The sequence below is a fragment of the Merops nubicus genome, unplaced genomic scaffold (assembly GCF_000691845.1).
Source record: "Merops nubicus isolate BGI_N331 unplaced genomic scaffold, ASM69184v1 scaffold5647, whole genome shotgun sequence".
In the NCBI taxonomy this organism is placed as follows: domain Eukaryota; kingdom Metazoa; phylum Chordata; class Aves; order Coraciiformes; family Meropidae; genus Merops; species Merops nubicus.
Window position 1 is genome coordinate 34,923 of NW_008620860.1, and position 23,387 is coordinate 58,309.

At 42.9% G+C, this 23,387-nt stretch overlaps 1 protein-coding gene across 1 annotated transcript; it reads right to left on the reverse strand.

Annotated features, from left to right (window-relative positions):
• Positions 1-747: 747 nt before the first annotated feature.
• BUB1B (BUB1 mitotic checkpoint serine/threonine kinase B) lies at positions 748-22,815 on the reverse strand. Its single transcript, XM_008944232.1, is given in 22 exon segments — positions 748-957; positions 3,126-3,236; positions 3,616-3,787; positions 5,278-5,420; positions 6,128-6,289; positions 6,553-6,665; positions 6,838-6,984; positions 8,231-8,421; positions 9,356-9,642; positions 10,718-10,820; positions 11,212-11,296; positions 12,073-12,125; positions 12,408-12,505; positions 14,188-14,297; positions 14,572-14,798; positions 16,971-17,065; positions 19,115-19,308; positions 19,425-19,597; positions 19,700-19,896; positions 20,720-20,864; positions 21,115-21,174; positions 22,673-22,815. Coding segments are annotated over 22 exon segments (3,219 nt in total).
• Positions 22,816-23,387: the final 572 nt, after the last annotated feature.

Below are 23,387 nucleotides of genomic sequence, written 5' to 3' on the forward strand. Positions count from 1 at the left end.
CCCACCACAAAAAACCTGCAAACACTTCAGCACATATGCAGACTTTGGTGAGATTTCTGAAAGCAGCTCAAGCCAGTCAGTAACTCCAGCCCTTGCAGAAGTAAAACACTTGCATCAAGAAGCAAAAACTGAAGTATGTCTCTTTTTCAGTCATCTGCTTTCTTGTGGCAATCACCCATGAGAGCACGTTCCAAGTAGCACCCTTGAAGTTGTGTTGAGTGTCCAGGAAGTCTGTGTGGTTATGAAAACTGCCACTGAACAAACAGCTTTTGAACCTGGAGTCACAAACAATTCCCAGCCAGGCAGACGTGCTCCAGTGTGGGGATGAAATCAGGTCTTTCAAAACCACCTGACAGCACCACTTCATGACAGGTATCAAAATGCAACTTTATTGATGAAACACTAATTAAAAGACCAACTAAATCCAGGACAAAGATGTTTCATAGACTGCAGTGTCTATGAACTAGGCATTAAACACATTTTTTATGAGCTATACAATAATGGGAGGGGGCAATTATGACAACCAGTTTCCTCTGGCCACTGCTCAGACCCAGGCTAGTTCCCCCAGCAGGCTGAGGAGGTTGTCTGTGCACTGATTCACCAGCAACACTCTTTAGCAAGTCCCGTGTGAAGCATTGCAGAAACAGCTACAATCAGTGTCCATGCTTAGGTTTGGAAAAAAAATAAATAGGAAGTTAAACAACAAATTTCTCTCTATAATACAAAATATATTTGTCCTCCATGAAATCACACGAAGTCTTCCAAGAGGAAAGTTTCTCCCAGTGCAGCTAAGGATTCACAAAGACGTTCTTGGAAACTGCTGTCAAATATGTCACTTATCTCCTCTCTCAGCTCCCTCAGCAGAGGCACTGTGGACTTACCATCTGCATTCAGGATTCTCCCCAAAAGTTTGCTCCAGAAATCACTGTCAAAAGTCCAAAAACAAAGAGAGCAGCTCTCAGTGAAACAGTATCATACACGTGTCTGTCAAGATTTCTATTTATATTCAGCACTAAATGCCCTGGGAAAGCCAAGTCTGAAATAATTTCACTCACTTGAGTAAATGAAAAGGAAAACCAGGAATGCATTGTTGAGTTTACACATGTGGGCTCCTCTTTCTCCAGCAGGCTTCTGGACAGGCTGCTTCACAGGTCTACCAAAACCACTATTTCTACAGTCACCTCTTTAAGTGTCCCTGACCACTCTTCATCATAGCAAGAAGCCTCCTTTCTGCTTCTCACTGCCTAAATTCACAGAACATTCTTTGAGGCAAGTTATCCTTTGAATACACTGCTCAAAAAACCCCAAACAACCCACAAACAACAAAACAAAAAACCCCACAACCCTCAAAACTAAGAAACATCCCCCCCCCAACCACTTTCCAAGTCACTTCTAGAACTTTTGACAGGAAGGACAGGAGTAACACGACCTTCACAAAAGAAAAGGAGAATGACTGAAAGCAATGGGAAAGAATCTTGTGTCTATATGGTTGTTGCAAGTGTCACTGCCACACGTGGCTGTACACCAAGGATAAAGCACAAGATTGATATCCATCAGCTGACTCTTCCCACAGGGAAGTGTTTAACTGTGCAGCCCCTTCTGGTGGCTGAAGATTCCCTGAAGCAGTAAACTTGTCAGAGGTTACCTGAAAATTTATTGAAAGCTTCAAATTGACTGGAGGAAGTGTCATCAATTAATAAGAGCCAGACACACTAAAAGATCTGTGTGATTGGAAAGAGATTCATGCAGGTTCCTCATTCCTGCATAATGAAGTGCCTCATTTACACTGTTGATACAAGACTTCAGACTTGTGTGGCTTCATCTGCAGTAGCTCAAATTTAATCTCTTGTAGAATTATAATATTATTAATAAAAACTTTAATTTAAAAAAGGCAACATTCATCAGAAATCTGTCCCTCTGTTCCTACAGAATATTGTTAAAAACAGATCAGGTTCTGACAGAAATTAATATACAGGAGTCCTGTTCTCTGGAGCAGGTCAGATTTACAAAGCTCCAAGATATTTAGTGTTAAAATAGGTCAGAGGAGAGCAAAAGCCAGTCTCCATCAGTGACTGAGTTGCCTCAAATCATTGAGACAAAGGCTGTATAACATCCATATTTACTGCCAGCCTGTGCATCACTGACACCCCTCTCTTCAGAGAAGGGTCAGCCTTGGCAATTCTGTTCTTCACAGCCTAGTGCTGCAAGCTGATTCTCTGAAGAAAAGCCAAGAGCCACAGGGTACAGCCTGGCACCCCCAGTGAGGACTGGGCAGAAGCCTGTGAGAGCCTTGTAGCTACTGGGAGCAGGAGGAGAAACACAGATATGCCTAGTAGAGAAAAGCGCATTTTTGTCCTGTACACAGCTCAAGAAGAGATTTTTTCCAGAGGTTGAAGCTAGCAAACTGGGAGGCATAAGCCATGCAGGTTGCTAGGGAACTGGACAACTCCTGGTTGGCAGCAGTTTTTCTTAAAGCCATGGCTACAGAAGTACATCCACAGAGAGGGGAGCTCAGGTGCCACCACCCTGAGCACAGGGAGCTGTCACAGCATCCCTGTCACCAGCACAGTGCTGGGAAACCCTCATGCACTGCTAAGGTAGAAATTAGCATTTAAAACTATTTTCCTTCTTGTGCACATGTACTGTTTCTGTATACAAACAGAACTCTGGCATCAGGGTCTCTGTAGCCCTGCAAGATACTTCAAGATAGCCCAGAATGAAAAGAGCAGGAACCCACAGTAATCTCAGTTTCTAAAGCAATGTGCTCATATAAGTTTTCTTCCCCTCTTTTAACAGCCACCAACTTGCTAACTTCTCCAAACTTAGTCTATCAAGTGAAGACAGAGTCTAAAAGCAGTCTGGCCTGAAAGGATAGAAAAAGCAAAACCATCTCAAGTGGCCTTTTTTTGGCTCAGAATCACCTTAAAATTGTCTCCTACACAGCACTAAGGCTACTACCCAATGAACAAGTCTATAGCTTCAGAGTTGAAGTCCCCACAGAACTAATGCTTTTGGCAAACAGTACCAAGTTATGTGTTCTAAGCTTTGAAGATGGTACCACTGTGAAGAAAGTGAAGTCAGTCAGAAGTCTGTTCTTTCCCAGCAGCCTCCTCTGCAAAACAAACTTACTTTGATACATTTTGGCTGATCTTCCAGGTGGAATTCTCTTGGTAGACCTGGACATGATCCCCAAACAGCATCAAATGGACTATATCTGCAATGCCAAGCAAGTCCACCTGCAGTGACAACAAAAAGCAGAGAATTCAGCTTCTGTGCTGGATGGCAGAAACTGGCCAATTTCTACTGTTTTGCACATTTAAGTCTGCACTGGTCTGTGCATTGGAATCTTCTAGAGACCTGTTAAGCCAGAAAACTTCAAGAACTAAAATTCTGGTCTTATTGTAGGTTCCTAAGTATATACAGCAGTCACAGGCACTCAGCAGCACTCTAGTCCCTTCACTTAATGCCAGAGATTAAATTAGATGAAAAATTCTCTTTATTCAGTATTTGTTGATCAAAACTTTCCACAGTGTTTGGAAAATATAACACTTAAGAAAACAAACATTCTGTGGACAAAACACAGAAACTCAGATGTCCTGCTAAACAGAGACTCACCTGATAAGGAAGAGAACTTTTTGCCAGAAGCTGTTGTCCATGAGGGGTCTGACATATGGGAAAGCTGTTGGGCAGACTTACTTGAGACTGTAATCTCAAATCTAGACTGTGAGAGAAATCCACTATCTTCAGAGCACTTGTCATCTCATTATTACCAAATGGATCACAGATCCTGAGCAGAAGCAAATGAAGCATAAGACAATATAACAAACTCTTTGGTTTTTTAATGAAATTTAACAGCATCATGAAGGTGAGTCTTAGCTATGTCAATGCTCCCCTCTGATGGTTGGCCTAAGAACTACTGCTGAAGGGACCACCCCCGGATGGGGAACCAGCTGGCAGCCTGAAGCCTGCAGGTGACACTGGTATCTCCAGAGGAAGCAACAGGAAACATTCAGGGCCTAAGGATGACACTGGTTTGGTATTTGTCAGTCATCTGAAACATGGTAGAACAGCACAGGATTTAACACTTCAAGACCTCAGAGTACATCATACAAGGAAAAATTAAGTTTCATTATACTTGAATAAACCTCTCCTAGTCTAGAATCTAGGAAGGACAAACAGAAGGGGCAGTGAGGACTCAGCAGTGCCCTGCCATCTGTACACGCCAGCCACACCCACTGGGTGCACTGCTCACTGCTATTCCTCTTGCACACTCGTGCACTAGGAGTGTATGTTGTAATTTATACCATCCACCTGTCCAAGGGTAATTTTTGCTATCTAGCAAAAAAATACTGTTAGCCCTAACCGTTTTGGCATTTTAGTTTGGTTTGTATTCACCACAGAGAAACCCAGCAGGAGAGATCCAAGCCCATCAAGACACTGTTAGATCAGTGACTTGCAGACTGGGATGTGCACAGCCTGAGGGATGTGTGAGACAGTCCACTGGGGTGTGTGAAGAAAATATTACCACTTCAGTACTCCATGCATGTAATTTATAAATAAACTATGTTTACTTGTAACCTGATTATATAATTATAAAGATATTATAAATAAAATATTGGGAGTGTACATGTTAGATGCCTGTAGGTTCAAAATCAATTTAAAGTCAATAGCTATTTTTAACACATCCATGAAGACTGAGAACACCCTCAGTGAATTCCTTCTAATGGAATTTTATCTGAATCATTAGACATTCCAAAGTTACCACCTTCCCATGCTCAGTTCACAGATCACATTCCCAGGGATATATGACTTTGTTAACATAATATGGGAAAGAGCTTAAAGAAGAAAACTAGATCTCTGCATCAGGTCCCAAGCTGGACCTTAGTGGAGGCTAAGCAGCCTGGGTATTCCAGTCCCACCTGCCCTTTGTCTTTTCATTTGCCTTCTGGTTTTACATATCTGAAAACCAGGAAATTATTTACCAATATCCAGGTACCTTGGTAAAACAGAAACATGAGAGCATGGGTAACAGCAAGAACATTTTGTTTAGTGTGAGTCTCACAACATCACAGTAAGCTATTTCCATAGAAATCAACACAGGAAAGGTTCATTCCTAAACAAAGTGTTTTCACTATTTTCAGAATACATTGTAGCCTAAAAAACATGGATTGCAATATCAGTAGTGCCCCAGCTAAAGAGAAGAAATTACAAAGGCACAAGAGCTGAAGCTGAAACCAAGTGTTATGTATCCTCCCATATTTGTAGAAAAAGACCCACCTGTCTCCCAGAAAGAACACCTCTGGAGTCAGATCTCCATGGACAATCTCTGCTTTGTGGAGCTTCTCTACCACACCCAGAAGATTATAAACAACCAGCAGGATCACTTCCTCTGTGATGGATTTACAGCCACGAATAACATCCTGAGAACAGGGGACAAACATGCAGCTCTCAGCCATTCTACCTTAGATTAAGGGAAAGATTTATAGTTTGCCTTTATTTTTTTTCCCTTGCTCACCCAGGACAGAGGTAACAGTCCTACCCTAAATTCAGTACAATCAGACTTAGCCTGTGATAATCTCAGTGAGAAGTAAAAGAATGAGTTCTTAGGTGACACTGTTACTCAAAAGTGGACAAAAGATCAGGAGGAAGAGACTGAACTGAAAACTGAAATCACTATTTAATCTGTATCCTATTTATATGCAACAATTCCTAATGTGCTTACAAGATTTTATTTAAAAAGTAAATCCTTCAGCAAGACACTCAATGCTATGACCTTGCCATGGCAGACTGGAAGAGAAACTCATTGCAAGGTGCCAAGTTAAACAAGTGTTTTAGAGGCAGACCTCGCTGTGAAGCAACACGTGGTTCCTGGCTCAGGTCAAGGAATAAAGAAAAATGTGAAAAACTGCTTCAAGTTTGTCCCTGAGAAGCACATGATCTATGAATGAGAAACCAGCTCTAAGGCTATGACAGACAGGCCTAACTGGTGTACAGAGAACACAACAGAAGGTCCAGGCTGCAGGATGAAACATGTGAAGCTGTCTTCAGCAGTGAGGCCCATGACAAGCACCCAGCAGCAGGAGCAAGAGCTCCCGGGCCTGCAGGTGCCCTGGGGAGGGACACTGACCCCCAGGGTGAAGCGGTTGATGTCCCTGTGCAGCAGGGCACAGCCATCCTGGAACAGGAAACAGCTGCAGCCCCCACTGAAGCTCTGGTCCAGCTCAGCACCCAAACGCTCCCGCAGCTGAAGCGTGATGTAGAAGTCCCAAGGCACAGGCTGAGAGTACACCTACAAAAACGTACAGAGGAACATTTATTTTGGGAATGAAGCAAAAATTACTCATCTTCATATTCTTCCCATCCTCTTTTGCTCCTCCCTGCTTTACCAAGGAAGACATTTTCCACAGTCAGAAACTTTTCATTTGTATCAACAATTAGAACCTGAAGTGGCAAACTTCATGCACAGGATTCAGAGATTACAACCAAACCAACCACATTGGCTGAGATTTCAACAGGTCACTCTTCTCATGTGATAGCCATGACATGTGTTACCTTTATTGCAAATCCCTTTGCATCCAGCTGGGGAAAGTTAGCTGGAATAGCAAAGAACATCTTGTACTCTTCATTGGACCAATATTCCCATTTGATGCAGTAAGTCTCATTTCCTGTCAAAAAAAAGTTTACATTTATGAGCTGCCACAGCAAATAGACACACCCAGGCTGTTCAAGGTGTTCCTCATCTACACCACAAAACTAATGGGGGTGCATAGGAAGCATGTTTCAAACCAACCCGACCATACATTGACCCCTGCCCTGTGGAGTGTCTGGCAGACCTACCCAGCTCAACATCTTTCTCAAGCTGCATGAGAGGCAGAGTGCCAGACTCTGAGTGGAAATCTGGAGCAGCAGTCAGGGAGCCTGGCAGGGGATCCAGGAGCTTCTTACGCTGCTCAGTGCCCCACAAGAGCTGAGCTACCTCACCACCTAGGAAGAGAAGGAATAGAAATAGATGAGCTGAAACTAGGTGTTGAGTCTCTGTGACTTCACTGTATCTGTCAAGTAAAAGTGACCTGGATGTTGGAAGCTTTCTGTCTGCACTGATTTACTGCATCACCCTTCAGCAAGTCAACCTCTTTCCAGCAGATTCTTGCACTGTGAACTCTCACCTTTGAGGCTACACCAGACTATCACAAGGTTTCAGTGATTCTGCTGTAGCATCATGTGAGGTGTATCTTGCACAAGAGACAAAGCCCTGAATCACATCAGGTGCTCCTGCCCAGACACTGCCAAATGCAACCTTGCTTTGCAAATTAATGTTCCTTTTTAAATTTATGTCCAGAGCACATCATCACTTTGTGATTTTTAAATGAAGAAATTTATTGAAATTCACTCCTTTGAATACAGCAGGAGTTTTATTTAGGAAAAGGAGAACAAAGGACTCCCACTGCTGCTCACTACAACTTTAAGAATTTAATGGCTTTTACCTCCTGGAAGACACATAAGACAATTACAAGTAGGTCTGGGTTTATTTTCCTGCATAATAAGACAGAGAGAAAAATCACTCAGTATATGAGTTTATCTGTACAATACCAGGTAGCCTGGAAAGTGTTGCTCACAAATGATCAGAGTAAAACACAGCAGAACTAGATGGCTTCTGCAGCTTCCCCTCCCAAAGACTGTCACTAGTAGTTTTAAGTTGTTCTAAGTAATTCTATGGCAGCATTATAAGATTTCACAGTACAAAGATAAGAATCAGCGTATCATTACCTACTGTTGTATTATTTGAAAAGCATTGCAAAGACATTGCTCAGGAAGTAATTCCATGGAAGTAGACCCAAGAAAGATTGTAACATCAGGAGAAGACAGGGTATGATTACAGAGAGAGGGAAGGGAAAAAAAAATTAAGACAAAACCAAACAAAAGCTGTCTTAGAAGTTTTCACTACCATCCAGTCATAATCTGACCATGTTACCCCTACACACTCCCTGCTTTAATACCTTAAATTAAATAACTTCTCTGCCACCTTACCATTTATGCCTTTTGCATGCTACAAGCATGCTACCCTGTGTCCCTCACTGCTTCTGACAAGGGAGACACAAGTTTAGTCACAAGTCAAAGCAATAGGAAACACAGAGAAAGCAGAGTAGGATATAGAAGTTCAGAAAAAGCACCACAGTTCAGTGACAGCTGCAAGTTATTTGCTGTGAGTGAAACTGAGTTCAGTACTAACCAGTGATGTGTTCACTGGTACCTCCAGAGTCAGCAGCCACTTCAGCAGGCAAGCTCTGAGCAAGTTCCAGTTTCTCAGGGATAGGCAGGTATTTAATGGTAGACATTTGTGTAACAGAGCCAAGAGAAGATCCTGAGGAGACAGAAGAACCTGACAAGCGAGTATCTTCCAGGCTTGCTTCCATGATGGGGCTGTAAATAAAGTCACAGCTATTCAGACTTCCAGAAGCTGCAGTGCCTAGATAAAGCCAGCCTGGTGGCTATGAAAGGATGCTGTGTGCTCCCAGACTCCCTGATGTTAAAGAATTCCTTTCTCATCCCTAGTGGAAAACCAGTAGTTATGGCAGAACATTTTAGCTTCAATGTTGGTACTTGGAATCTCAGCCTACAGATGAATTTTAACTTCTCTTCCATTAAATGACTGCTACAATAGAAGACATACTGAATGTTTATTACTCCCTTCCCTACCAAAATTCAGGCCTCCAGTGCTTTTAGAGCACTGGAGGGTTGGGTGGGAAGTAACTCTTGCTCTTCCTTCCTAATTATAATCAGCATGGTTTCCCAAGGAACTTGCCAAGTCAACAAACACCTTCAGCATGGTCTGCATGCTTACACATGAACAGCCAGCACACCAAACTCAGTTATATGATAAGAAAACCCCCCAACAGATGCTTTTTCCTTTACAATGACAAGAAACAGAAGGTTGTTTGCCAGGTTTTATTCTTCTCTCCAGCTTTTATCCTCTGTACAAGAAATCTAAGTCATAATCAACAGATGTGTTTTATATACTAAAATAACTACAGAGCTATACAAGCATAAAAGGAACTGATGATTCTACTTTTAATCTCTGGTTAAAGACAGAATGTGTTTATTAGTTCCTTTGCAGGTTATGTGGTAGAAAAGCATGGAGCCAAGTGCCACAGCAATGATGCTGAGAGGCCAAGTGGCTTTGCCATTACTTAATCTAAATGTGCTCAAGGCAAAACAGACCCTGAGCTGAAGAAATTCTGTCTTTAGTATACTCAGGTCTTTTCAGAGACTTGTTTCTTCAGCAACAGAATAGTAAAACCACAGTCAACAAACACCACACAAGGAAAGAGGATTAAGGTGCTTTGCTGTCAGTTACCTCAGCTTATTCACACGAAGAGCCTCATCATATGCTCCCTCACAAACGAGGGTCTCCTGAGTCAGAGGTGCACTCTTGGACTCTGGGCTGTCTTCCTTCAGGACACACTGTGAGAGAGCAGGAGCTGGGACTCTCTGAGCTACCATCCCATGGAAGGGCGTTGAGGCCAGATGGGCAGCCCTAACAAAGTCACACGTGTCCTCTGGGTTGGCACAGAGGGTTTTGTTCTTGTAGGAGCCTGTCACAATTGCATCTTCAGCCAAATTTTCAATTCCATTCAGCTCATCCTGAAGAAAAGTAGGAAGAGACAGTGAAAAGCCTGTAGATTTTGTCAAATATTCTTTTAATTTATGTAAAAGCTGAACACTTCTCTGCCCTTTCTTCCACCCCATCACCTTCCAGCATGAATCTGACACTCAGTCTTCCCATATGCACCCTATTTACACTGCTCAGACTGAGTAATTGAACACCAGCTGTAATATAGTTGCTTATTTTTCTTCCAACTAGGAAGTGTAGCTTTGTGACCCTCCAGAGTGCTAAAGAGCAGTCACAAACTGTTAAAGGCCACTTAGCACCCATCACCCCAGAAGTGTGCTTCACTTCAGTTGTAACCACATATTTAAAGTGTTTACTAAAATGTTGGGTGTTGAAGGCACACAGAAGGTGTAAAGCAGAACTATGCAGTTATCCAGACTGACTCCAGAACCAAGATCAGCACTATGCTTACCACACTTAACCCTGCTAAGTGTTGCATACTGCAGCTGCACATAAAGTCCTCCTCAGCTCAGACTAAAATCCTCTCACTTGACCAGTCTAAAGGTCTGTTACTGTCGTGTGCAGGAGCTAAGTCCTTTAGTGAGACAGCAACCACCACCAATACTGAAAGCTTTACAAACATCTGCAAAACTGCCACACAGAGGCACACAGCTGAGGCAACAAGTACAAAGGTTTAAGGGAGTCAGGCACACAGTACTTTGGGTGAGTAACGTGGCAGCTGAGATGCTGCTTTGGATGCACAGTGAGAAAGTGAATGGAACTAGAGGCAGCATTTAAGACTGCAACTCCTCATCACTGAGTTTCAGCATGAGGAATCCTGGTTACTAATTGGTTGCTTAAAATTTGGGAGATCCCTCACCATCATCATATTGGCCACCTTAAAGCCTAATAAAAATATGGAATTTCCAGTGTAATCCTAACACCACCTAATCCAAGTATTGCCATGCCAGACAGAAGTTTAGAGAGTTTTTACTTATCACACATCATGTCAATCCAGCCAATTTCCCTCAGTTCAGTGTCAGCAGGACGTGCTCTGCTGATTTCTCCTCGCCAGGAGATGTGCTATGGGGTGACTTGGTTCCTTACACAGGCCTCTGGTGATAGGTTTTCCTTGGCAGTTACAGAATCTGAAGGTTTACGAACAGCGAGAGGACGCCGGGCACCTTTCTGTGGATGGTCTGCAGAACAACTAAGATAAAGTCACATTCCATTAAGTTTCTGTTACAACAGCTTCTGATCTTCCACAGACATTTCTCTCAAGACTCAAAGTCTACTGAAAATGTCAGTCTAGCACTTTCTACTACAGAACTACCACCAATCTGCAATACAGCTCCCCAGAATGAAGGAAGTTTATATAGCAGCTTAAATAGTTCTAGACTGAGAGGGAACAGCAGGAGAGTATTTCCTCACCATGGGCTTCCCAAGCAGGGTTATGAAACAGAACAAAAACATACAAATATAAACAAAGCACCACCACACAGCCATACAAGAAACAGTTACTGTATTTTAGCTCCTATAGAACATGGTTTGATACTTCAGTTTTCCCCTCCCTCTGAAATTTAGATCTTGAGTAATTCTACCTTATGTTCTGATTTGCCAAAGTAGAGGATTCATCAAATATGGAGAAGAACGTAGCAGAAGCTGGTGGAGGAAGGAGACCTACATCTGTAAATTAAAACCAAGAGGATCTATTATACCAATAGCTTTTCCACAACAGTGTGTCCAAAGCTATTTAAACATTTAATACAATAAAGATCTTACAAATACCAGTCCTAGTGGGAAGTTGCAGAGCTGACATTTAAAGAAGCCTATGAATGAAGCACACTTGTGCCATCACACCAGGTTAGCCAGCTGGCTCTGTTCAGAATATACCTCAGAATTTGTACCTTTTTTCCCAAGGTCGGCCTCATCTCTCTGTTCCTCCTGTTCATCCTCAGACTCTAAAACAACATTTCCCCTTTGTGTATCCAGGCCTGCACCAAGAGGCTGGATAGGCTCTGTCAACAGCAACAGCAGTTAAATCAGGTCACAAGTAAGTTCCTTCAGCATGCACCCTTCCCAAAACCAAAACTGAACATGTCATTTCTGATTGTATTCATCTACCAAACCCTGAGGAAAAAGGACTTAAAGTAGTATCAAGCTTAATCCTAGTGTTAAACTGGTTTACAGATTTTAGTTAAGACTGCATATACAAAAGTGTGAATAAAGCTCTTCAGCTCTTAAAAGAAAAAAGCTCTTTTGCTTGAAAGATAGTGACAGTTCTCAGATCCCAGGTGCTTGGACTTTTGCCAAATATGGTTAAAGGCACTACTACCACATTCTCATTTTCATTCTTCTAATCCACCTAGACTTTTGGGTTTAGTTTGTTGCAGTCTTGCTGTTCATATAAAAACACTTCCCTCTAATGTGGCCTCTCCTTAACAGGAAAAAACCATGCTTACCTGCAGAAGAAGAGGGTTTATGGGCTTGAGTACCTTCAGAGATCTGGACCTCACTGTGAAAAAGATACAAACTTGCTTCTTATCTTTCACACACTTTCCCAAAACACAAGTAAACTTTGTAAAAAAGGCAAGCCAAGTAGACATGGGCTACTTGTAAGAAGTTAAGATCCCTCAGTCAAATAGTCAAAAACATAAGGACAAATTACAGATCCTGGTTACAGGCTGATGCCTGGGGGTATAATTCCATCCTGCCTGCAGAACAGGCTCTGTTAGTGATCCACATTACTCAATTATCCCCACAAATCTCATTGCTGCCAAAGAAAATCCTGTATTACCTTTGCAGCTGAGGCTGTTTCTCCCCAACTTCTGTTGCACTGGAAACAGTAAATTCTTGTGGTCCCAAAGGTGGTGAAGCTTCTGTTGTCTCTGTTGGCTGTAGAAACAAACCCATATTTTGGTTCTACAGTGATGGAATCACAAGCCATGCAACAAGGTTCCAAGAATATGATGATAATCCTGTGTAGGTCATTAAAGCCCTGATGGATTAATAGTTTTCTTTGTCTATTTTTGTTTGTACTTAATTTGCTCACATGAAAAAAAAGTCCATTCTTACTGCTCAGTGCAGTTAAAGCATAAGTTTAAACTTTTCAACCATATAAGACTTCCACAGATTTTAGTTACACTGCATCTATAAAGACATATGTGTGCAGTTACATGTTTTACATCAAATTAACACTTTGTATATCATTACATTAAATATTTACTACTAAATATTTACTACTAAGGCATTGTTTTGGAGATGGGGAAGGGGGGAAGAATGGAAAGCAAACACTTTATTAGCCTAATGGATTAAGTACAGAAAAGCTTTAAAATCATTGACTTCTACTTGTTGTTTGCAACCCACAAGAAAACTAGGGTTTAAACACTCCCTAGCCATGAAAGACCAAAGTATTCTTGCTTGAAAGATAATCTGCTCAAGACTGGTCTGCATAGAAGTTAAAAAACCCCTAGTATACCATAGAGCATAGTACCCTCTATAAAACCTGGGGACAAATCAGGTGGTTTTGTGTACTGGTCTTGGCTGGGATAGAGCCAAGTTTTCTTCATAGTAGCTGGTATGGTGCTATGTTTGGGTTTTTTGGCCAAAACAATGTTGATAATACAGTGGTGTTTTAGCTACCACTGAACAGTGCTTACACAGCATCAAGGTCTGCTCTCCACACTGCCAGCCCAGCGAGGTGCTGGGGGTACACAACCACCTGGGAGGGGACACAGCTCAGAGAGCTGACCCCAAGGACATCCCACACCGTGTGGCATCGTGCTCAGCAGTAAAATCTGGAGGGAGGGGAACATTCAGATTTATGCCATTTGTCTTCCAGTCACTGTTTACATGTGATGGGCCCTGCTTCCCTGGCCATAGCTGAGCACCTGGCTGCCAGTGGGAAGGGGTGAATTAATTCCTTATCTTGCTCAGCTTGCATGCACAGCTTTTGTTCTGCCTGCTGAGCTGTCCTTATCTCAGCCCAGGAGTTTGCCACTTCCACCCTTCTGATCCTCTCCCACCCTTCTGATCCTCTCCCACACCCCACTGAGGGGGAGTGAGCAAGTAGGTGTGTGCCACTTCACTGCTGCCCAGGTTAGCCCACACCACCCTGCAACCCTTCACTTCTTCCCCTACTTCCAGCTTCTCCTGCCTTCCTCTGCACTGCAAATTCTCTATGTAAGAGAAAACTGGACATGAATAGAGCTTAAGAAAGAGCAATTTGCTCTTAAGTGTTTGGCATACCTTTACTTTAAAAAATGTAGTAGTTTATACCCTAGCATAAGGTATCTTGTCCAATTGTTAAATAGCTTCATACTTGTAAAGTAATGCTATAAAACTTGAAGCCTTTGATTTACATTCCTATAGTGAAAATATGTGGTTTGGGGAGAAGAAAAGAGCTTTCTCTGACCACCCACTTGCTGTGTGATGCATGTGGACAATAGTCTGAAACACCTTTTCAAAAAGATTTAAAAAGTGTTAACCGAAGAGAAACATTAGATACTGTTCCTTCTTTGGTACTTTTACTTAAAATAGAAGCTATTTGTAAAAGAACAGTTAAATGAGGACAATACCTGTTCACGTGGTTGTTGCTGCTTGTCATCTTTCTTCTTTAACTTCTTCTCCAGCTCCTCAATTTTCCTTTGTATTTCTTCCTTCTGCTGAGCTATGGCCTGCATCTCCTCTGAGGAAGGAAAGCTTATAAGGCATGATGCCCATTTCCTGTGCGACCTGTGGCTAAAGCCTGAATTCTTTTTAAAGGGCTAAAACCTCCAGCCTTCATTCCCTGTTTCACAGCTAAAGCTGGCAGATGTGACTTTCTCTGTACCTCAGAGTAGTTAAGTAATCATTCCCATAGACAAAGAAAAGCAGCTGCACTAACAGCTGTATGCTGATAAGAAGTATAACTCTATGATTCCCCCTCAGAAAGTCTTACACCATCCCATTTTGAAGCATACCTTCAGTTTTCTTTTTTGCTTTCTTCCTGTAGATTTCAGCTCGGATCTCTTCCAAAGAAAATTCTTCAACTCCAGCATAAACTTTCTCTTTGCAGTACATCACCACCTCTTTCTTTTCTTGAGGCTCCTGCTGGTGGTTTTGCACTCGCTGTAGTGGGTCCTCCTCCTTCTCAGGTTTGCGAGCACTTAGAACATGATTTATGCTGGGTTCAATTTTGCAGGGAGTCCTGGAAAAAGGTGCAGTTATTACTTTGATTCTATGTGCTTCACTGACAGAGAAGAAAGCATAGGAGGGAGAATAGCTAATTTCAGAATCTAGTTGTAGAATAATGTAAAGACATTCTGTTCTGTTGATAGAAAAAAAAAAAAAGGCAAGAAAAATGGAATGAGAGCACACCAAAGGCAAAGGTACCAACTCAGAACTGTGAAATCAAAAAAAAAACCAAACCCAAACCACAATGTTAATAAGGCCCAGTCAAGAGCAAAAGAAATTCTTATGATACTCTGAATTATTGTGCATTTTAGAGCAGGGTCTGTGTTTACTTTAGCTCCATCAATCTATGTGACCACAGAGGTGACAAGGCCCTAACCACAGAATCAATCATCCTACAAACCTCAGTCTATCTAGGAGGGAAAAAAGAATCAGTGGGACTTCAAAATAGAAGATCTTGGACTAGACTAAGCCTGGCATTTCAGGCTAAGGGAAGATTTAAGCAGCAATAAGAGAAGAATTTGCTCAAGGAGAATGTTTTGCATGCTGAGTGATAGAAATGAAGCATCCTATCCAGAAAACATGCAAAAAAACCCACAAAAATCATGCAAAAAAACAAAAATCACAAAAATCCCCATCACTGTCCAGTGAAAGGAGTCTGTAGCCGTCTGTTTCTTAGCTTGAAAGCTCTTCCTGCAAGTGCCACGTGCTAATTTCAGGAGAGCAGAACCTGAATTTGTACAGTTTTACAGGTACCAGGAATCCAGAGGCTCAGCAATTATCTGTACCTCAATAAAAGATGATCTGAACAACTGACCCTGAGAAAGGTGTTAATCCTGGCCTGGGTAAGTGGTTCAAAAGAAACCACAGTGTGCAGTCCCAAGACATGTGGTTTGCTTTGCCTGTGAATGGACTCACAGCCCTGAGACCATCTGGGAGATAAGCAAACAGGAGCTCCCCAGGGCTGGGGGGGGTTAAAGCTTTTATTTGTGGGCTGGAGGCTTATTACCAAGATCAGGACAGAATCTTCTACCCAAATCTCCAGATGACAACTGAGAATGTGATTTGCATCACATTTAGACAGTTCCAACCCAAAACTTTTGGGCTTGTCAGTTGATGACTGTGGATCACAAGGAAATGGAGTCAGAAGTAGGTGGGGGAAAAAAAAAAATCTGCTTTTAAACTTTCAGCTACATAGTATAAAACCATGTACAAATTCTTTGCTCAGGGTGCTTACAGCTTAAACCTGGTATTAACCAGTTCCCACACACCCCTTCCTTTTCCTGCTCTAAAAAGATGCTACTTTCTGTAAACATTGTGTCCACACAAGAGACCAGCAGGTCAGGAGATCCAATTCCACAGCACCACTCTTAGAGCTTAGGCAGAAAGTTGTTTTACATACCCCTAGACTAACTGACAGCATGTCCTTGGTCAGAGCTACTCTGCAGCCCATGTGCAACATACAAGAGCCACAGAAAAATCCATGCTGTCAGCTTCCTTCCAGCATCCTTTGATTATAGGCAGGTCAAAGCCAAGGGAGCTGGCTGTAATATCAAACATACTTCTCTGCTCCTCTCTCAGGAGGAGCCCACATCTCCCATGGCCACCCTCAGCCCCAGAGTCAGGAAGCTGTGCAGCTTTGCAGAAGGATGTGATGTGCAAACCAGAGCAGCTGCAGCTCCCGGGGTCGATCAGCATTCCAGGGAGCAGGGAACAAGCAAGAAGGTGATTTCAGGCAAACCAGCACACTCCTCCAGAATCCCAGCAACACTGTTTCCATGGAAACTCTGATAGCTTGTTGCAGACTAAGCTCCAGCTAGAAGCACAGAGCTCCCAGCAGAGGGGAACACAGCAATAAGCTGCCTCAGTTCAGGGTGGCTTTCACAGCAAACAGCATCCTGAGAGGTAACTCTGGTTTTGTGTAAACACACTGAGCTAAGCTATTAAGCTAATTAGCACATAGAAATATGCTATAGGCTCCCACATAATGAGCAGTGATAGTCAAACACTCCCCATGTCCTTATGCACCCTGCACTGAAGCCCCTGCCATCAAGCTAAAGCACCAAGAGCTTCCAGGCTGGCAGATTTTTAAACTCCTGCAAATCTAGATGCTTGGCTACGAGTCAGAAACTGATGAGGCAGCTTTGGCAATTTCAGGTGCAATTCCCATTTCAGGCTGGAGACTCACATGACTTGTTGCTGAGCTGACTCTTCCACGTAGGGGGTGAAACTGGGCAGTGGGTAGGACACTTCTGCACCTGCACTGGCACTGCTGCGAGGACGCTGAGGGGGCAAAGGGCAACGTTAGCAGCTTGAAGAGTCACTTTAAACTCTACACATTCCTGTGTCCTTTTAATCTCTCTTTTCATTGTGTTTGGCTCATTTGTAGTTTTTGTTATTTAAAAAAAAAAAAGATTTAGCCTGATGGACTTTTCCAAGATTAATTTACAAGATTAATTGCATTCAGACACATAAAAGGCTACAGACCATCAGCCCAGCACCAGCACCTAACAAGGCAAGGCACTCTCCTCCTCTGTGTCCCCATCAGTCCCTAACTGCTGTTATTCTGAAGAAATACTGGGCAAGCTGGGTGTTCAGGTTGCTCCTGTTTGTTTTCCAGAAATGCTATAGTGCTCATTTTTCAGCCCAGTTTTATGATATTATTCCTTCTGCTAGCCACCAAGGACCTCCTGACTTTGCAGTTTTCCTCTCAGAGGTCATTCCAACACCACAAAAATCCCTTAACTGCTGCTAGGATCCATTATTTAAGAGAAGACAGATGGAATTTAGTCTGGCAACATGTTACTCTCATCTGCCTACTTGACATTCCCCTAGACTCTTCAGCAGAGAAAGTTACATAATGGGGATATTTCAAGCTGGCTTCTATTTTCTACCATTTTTCAAACTGTTTACTCAGCCTTCTTCACAGGGGCAATCACAGAGAAGCCTTTTTCCTCTGGGCAGCTTTTAACACCTCAGAGCCTTCACAAAAGGGTGTTCTTTCACTGTGACACAGAACGAGCACCACACTTCCCTGCAGGTGAATTGAAACATCTTCTGTTACTTGCAGCTTTCTTTATTTTTCTCTTTAAATTACACCTAACAAATTTCATGAAAGGGGAAACACAGAACTCTGTGGACAGACAGAAGAAAACAAAAGCATCTGTGGACCAGAATTCATGTATTAAGCAGCCCAAAGCAAGGCAACTGGTGAAAGTTTTACATTAATAATTCTTCCTCCTCATTCTTCTCAGCTAAATTAAACCTGTGGTTTACTGAACTTTTCCATTCACTTAATCTAACCACTTTGTATCTGCCAGTAATTCTTCCTGGAGTTTCCTTTTATTTCAGATCATTTACTTACCCTCCCCCCCAGTTTTCCTTTCTAAGCTTCACTTGTTAGACTTCTCAATATAGAAGTTTAATCATCTGATGACTTTCTGTTCTTCCTCTCTAATCCACAGAGAAGAAAAGAACACTGGGGTTACCCAAGGACCTGTGAAACAAACCTGATTTCATAGGATTCATTTCCTTCAGGTGATGTCTTGGATCTTTTCTCTAGAACAGTTTCAACACCTGTAGCACAGTTGCTCCTTTTCATGTCTCCAGCACTAGTTTAAACCATTGGAACCTACTGTCTTCCTTTTTTCATCTACTGGCAAGCTTCCCTACATTGTCAGAATAAATATTGCATTGATACAGTAGTTCTGTTCTTTTCATCTCCACTCTTCTGTTTTCCTCTCAAGCATTTCAGAAGAGCTGAAGTGTGTACAGCATTCTGCATTTCCACATACACCCATAAGAAGACAGGCAACAAGTTCTTCCTTTGGGTTTTCTTGTGTGATACCAGTGTAACCCTTGCTCTTCTTTCTTACAGAATTAACTGACCCCTGGCTTCTCTCTCTTTCTTTGGCTAGTGTTTCCCTTGCATTCCCTTCCTACCCTCCAAAGTTTGGCAGGCTAGCTCTTGCTCTTCTTTCTGACAGTATTAACTGACCCCTGGCTTCTCTCCCTTTCTTTGCCTAGTGTTTCCCTTGCATTCCTTTCCTACCCTCCAAAGTTTGGCAGGCTATCCAAGCCAATTTTTCTGCTTAGCAAGAATTATAATTTCTTGATTTAAGAAGAGTCTAGAGAGTTCTTTAAAGGTACTCTAGCAAGATCAACTCACTAAACTTGAATAGACTCAGCATAGCCAGACTCTTAGGGAAGATCTGTAGTTACAAATAGACAAATCCCAGGGAAAAGAGAAAGATCACTTTGTCTCAGCAATCAGAAGCCATCAGCTTACACACACCTCCCTCCTTTCTGCCAGCCCTTTTTGACACTCCTTACCCTGCCAGAGTTCCAAGGTCCTGCACTTAGCTCATTCTCCTTGGCCCTTGGAGCTGGAGGTGCCAGCCATGGCTGTGGTGTCAGTACAGGAACCTCGGGTGCAGAAGCTGAATTTTCATCAAACACAGCAAAACCCACATTATTTGAAAGCTGCTGAGAGTTTATAGTCTGGAAGCTTCTGGTTTGGTTTGTGGCTAGAAGCAAAAACATTTATGCAAGTTAACCTTTAACTATCACAATCTAGTTCAAATTCCATAACAAAAAGATGTGACTCTTCCAATAACATGAGGTTTCAGTAACTGAATTGTACCTTTAAGAGCATCTCCCACACGACTAATTGGGGCTCTCACTTTTTTCTTTCCCCTGCCTTTTAGATCTGCCAGTGAGCTCCTCTGAGGTTCTGCAGCTCCCAGAAGATCTGTTTCTTCAGGAGTCTCCTCCAGCCCCAGCAGTGTCTGCCGAGAAACTCGGGTCTGAAACTGCCTGAGAAGAACATGGAAGAATTCAGCATAAAACCCACTGTGCCAGGTGCCCACAGAAGCACGTGGGACCACACTGAGGTCTGGCCTCTAGCCAGGAGCTCACCTGTGATGGGACTGGAGCTTGTCCAAAGGCTCTGCCTTGCGCTGAAGGCCTTCCTGGAATATCAGATCTGCTTTCTTAAAGCTTCCTCTAGCCTCAAGCACTTCTGCCCACGTGATGTAGAGCAGGGCCAGTGTTGTGCCAATTTCCTGGCTGTGCAGATAACTGTACAGATCCAAGGGCTCGTTACAACAGTTCCCCTGAAACAACCAAATTATTTCAGTAATTGCATTAGACTACAAGGGATTCCAAGCTGACATCTGCATTTTGATGCCTCCTGCAACAGTCATAAGGCCAGGACATACCATTGCATCACGTCACAGCACATGAGGTAAAGGAAAAGAATTCAACAGGACAAGGAAAATAACAATGAGACAAACCTCTGACTGCACATTTGTTTATCAATATCATTACCAATCACTTCATTCCAGCCTACACATTCAAAGTCAGTCATTTCTTAGGTTTTTCTTATCTGAGATAATTCAGTGATTGAAGTATGTCATATTAGCATTCCTAAGAATAGTTATTTTATCTTTAGATAAAGTACAACATATACCTTATCAGTTTTGGAACTGGTAAATTGGCTCAGGAAGCTAAACCTGGAGAAAAGCTGCCTTAGGAAGAAGAGATCAACAACAAAAACTATAATCATGGAGAGAGAGGGCAAGACCAGAACACACTCAGCTTAGTTTTGCTTATCCATCAGATGTGGATAGAAGACAGAAGTTAAAATAACTAGTAGGACAGATAACACCTAAAAATGTATCTTCAAATCACTTTTTCTCCTTAAATAACTAAGCTCCATTCATTCAAATGGGCTCCAAACTGAATGATCCTAAAAAAGGTCTGAAGATCCTACTGAGAAATGGAATTCAAGAGTAGGCAACATACCAGCAGAGAGATACTTCTGATAGTGTACAACCTATCCTTTGACACTATTGTTACAACAATCAGCTTCACAGTGTGCAACAAATGACATGACAAGAAGAAGCAGCACCCAAGTGACAGTGACAAAGCACTCACAAACTTGAGCCAGAGGCTGAGATATCGAGGGTCTTTGTAGTAGCGCTGCTGCTCGTTGAGAGCTTTCACTGCCCTCTCCAGCAGGGCTGCGAGGTTGCCCTCCTTCCCACCCTGGGGGAAGGTTTGCTCTGTCCACCTGATGTACCTACAGATGGAACAGCAGAATATATTCACAGGAGATCAGGTCTGAGTAAGATACAAAGCTTCTCTTGCTGTACAATATACAGAGATTTAGAAAAAAAAATAGACATAGCATTGAAACACAACATATTATTTAAATAACTGCCATAGAATTTCTCTTTTAATGAGTTTTATTGAATTAGAATGTCTTTCCCCAAGCTTTTACAAGGATATCTGACTTTTCTATTCTTTCTCTGAAACAGAAGGGGGCTTACCTGTCCCAGACATCCAGTGGGTCATCTCCAGAGTAAAATCGGATTTCTGACTCAAACTCCCTAGAAAAGAAAATCATCCATCCAATAAATACACGTGTACAAATGTAAGGGACTTTTCTACATTGTAAACCAAGAGCTTCACTCTCACTTGTACCATTTTGTAGGTCTATTAAGAAAGTGCTAGGTTTGCATATATTTCAGAATCAAAAAAAAAAGTTTGTGTGCTCTTCTCCAAACTGAAAGAGCTCAGAAACACATCATTATTTAACAAGAAGAGATCTGCATCTTTCCAAAGGATATTTCCAAGAACTATGACCCCCATGGCTTATATGGTCTCCCTTGACAGAATGTTTGCTCTGTTATGAGTTGTTACAATCAGGTGGATATTGCAGAGTTCCATTTTTGCATGAAGTGCCCCTGATTGAAGCAAAGGCAGATGCTGGAATTCACACAGAGGATGATGGAAAAGACAGAACAGGCAGCAGCAGAACTGCACAAGAGAGCACAGTGAGGACACACCCAAGTGGCCACAGTGACAGTCATCACCTTGTCTCATTCTTCAACTCCTGTGCATCATTCTGTCCCTCCAACGTGGTGACTTCACCCTCAGGCAGCACATCAAGAACCAAACCACCCTGCAGCTTGTGTTAGACAAGAACATCCCTTTGTGTCTAGCAGTGCCTCTGACGTGATCCTGCAGAGATCCCCAGGCAGCCCCTGGTTCTTGGAAGGCTCTGCTCCACCCTAACACCTCACTAACATCATGACCCAAGTCATACAAGCCCTCCTGCAGAGCCCAGTACAGTAACAAATCCATGGAATCCCATGACAAAAATCCAGATGCAGCTGCCAAGCTCTGGTTCAGCGAGTACTGGGCAGGTGTTCACAGACCCTGCTGCCTTCCCATGGAATCCCCTAGATTCCAGCAAACACCAGTGCTTCCCAGTTCTGACAACAGCAGACACAACGTGCAGCCTCTTCACGAAGTCAGCTTGGCCTTCACAGGGCAGGCAGAGTTGAGGGTCAGACAAAAATATGACTGAACTGGGCTGGGGCACAGGATGCCCCTCAAAGTCACCACCCCATCTGTGGAACAGTGTATGCAAGACAGACCCAACCCAAAGTGATTTTGTCCCCTTGGATGGTCCACCCTTTGCAATGCAGAGAAGACAGACAGAGATAGCTGGATTGTGCCTACATTAGGAAGCATTTCTCTCCTAATGAATACCCTGCTTCAATAGATTATTGCAGGAAAGACAAAAAACCCTCTCCTCTTTGTAATCTATATCTGTTTTGCTTAATGAGTATGTTTAAAATAACAGAATTTCCTTTGTATTTGCTGTTTAAATGCTCCCATGCAAAGCTAAAAATAGCATCTGTACCATACAGCACCCTCAGCAACTAGCCCTAAACACCTGGAGTGGGTGGAGTCACTAAACTTCTGTTCTTTTCTGCCTTTTTTAATGCTTGTGACATCAGTACAGTGAAATAAGACACAGAAAAAAATGATGAGGAAGCAGGAATATCAGGGGAAAGAAGGTGTCAAAAGATTGCTCACTGTTTTTTGAGCTGGACAGCCGTGTGGCTGGAGGTCTCCTGCTGAGCCAGCGCTTCCTGCAGGGTGGACATGACTCGCCCCTGCCGAAGGGGCTGCACGTTCTCTTTGCTCAGCTCCCACTCATCGTTGCAGTCCTGTGACATGACAGCCTCTTCTCCGACTCCTGCCTCAACAACAAAAACAATCAGGAATTGATTCGTTAGGTAGGATGCTAACCTGAAACCTGAGAGATCTGGCTTTCCTCATTTTGCACAAAAAGAGATTTAGACTAGAAAGAAGTAAGAAATTTTGTACACTGAGGGTGGCAAGACTGTGGCCTAAGCTTCTCAGAGAGGTGGTCGCTGCCCCATCCCTGGCACCATCCCAGGTGAGGTTGGCCGGGGCTCTGAACAACCTTTTGTAGTCGCAGATGTCCCTGCCTCCTACAGGGGGGTTGCACCAGATGACTTTCAAAGGCTGTTTCCCGCCGAAACCATTCTATGATATTACGATTTATCAGTCGATCCACCACACACTTTCTGGGTGCCCACAAGCACACCGCTAGGTCCCCATCTTTTAGAGGTAACTGGGCATTCAACTCCCCTCCATGGAACTATATGGAGCAAGAGCTGAGCAGTTCTTGGCAGTCAGGAGTCTCAGGCAGGTGACGTTAGCAGGACAGGCTCCTCAGATTCAGCCATTTCCCTCCCCCCTGCGTGCTCCCTTCCCTGCCCCG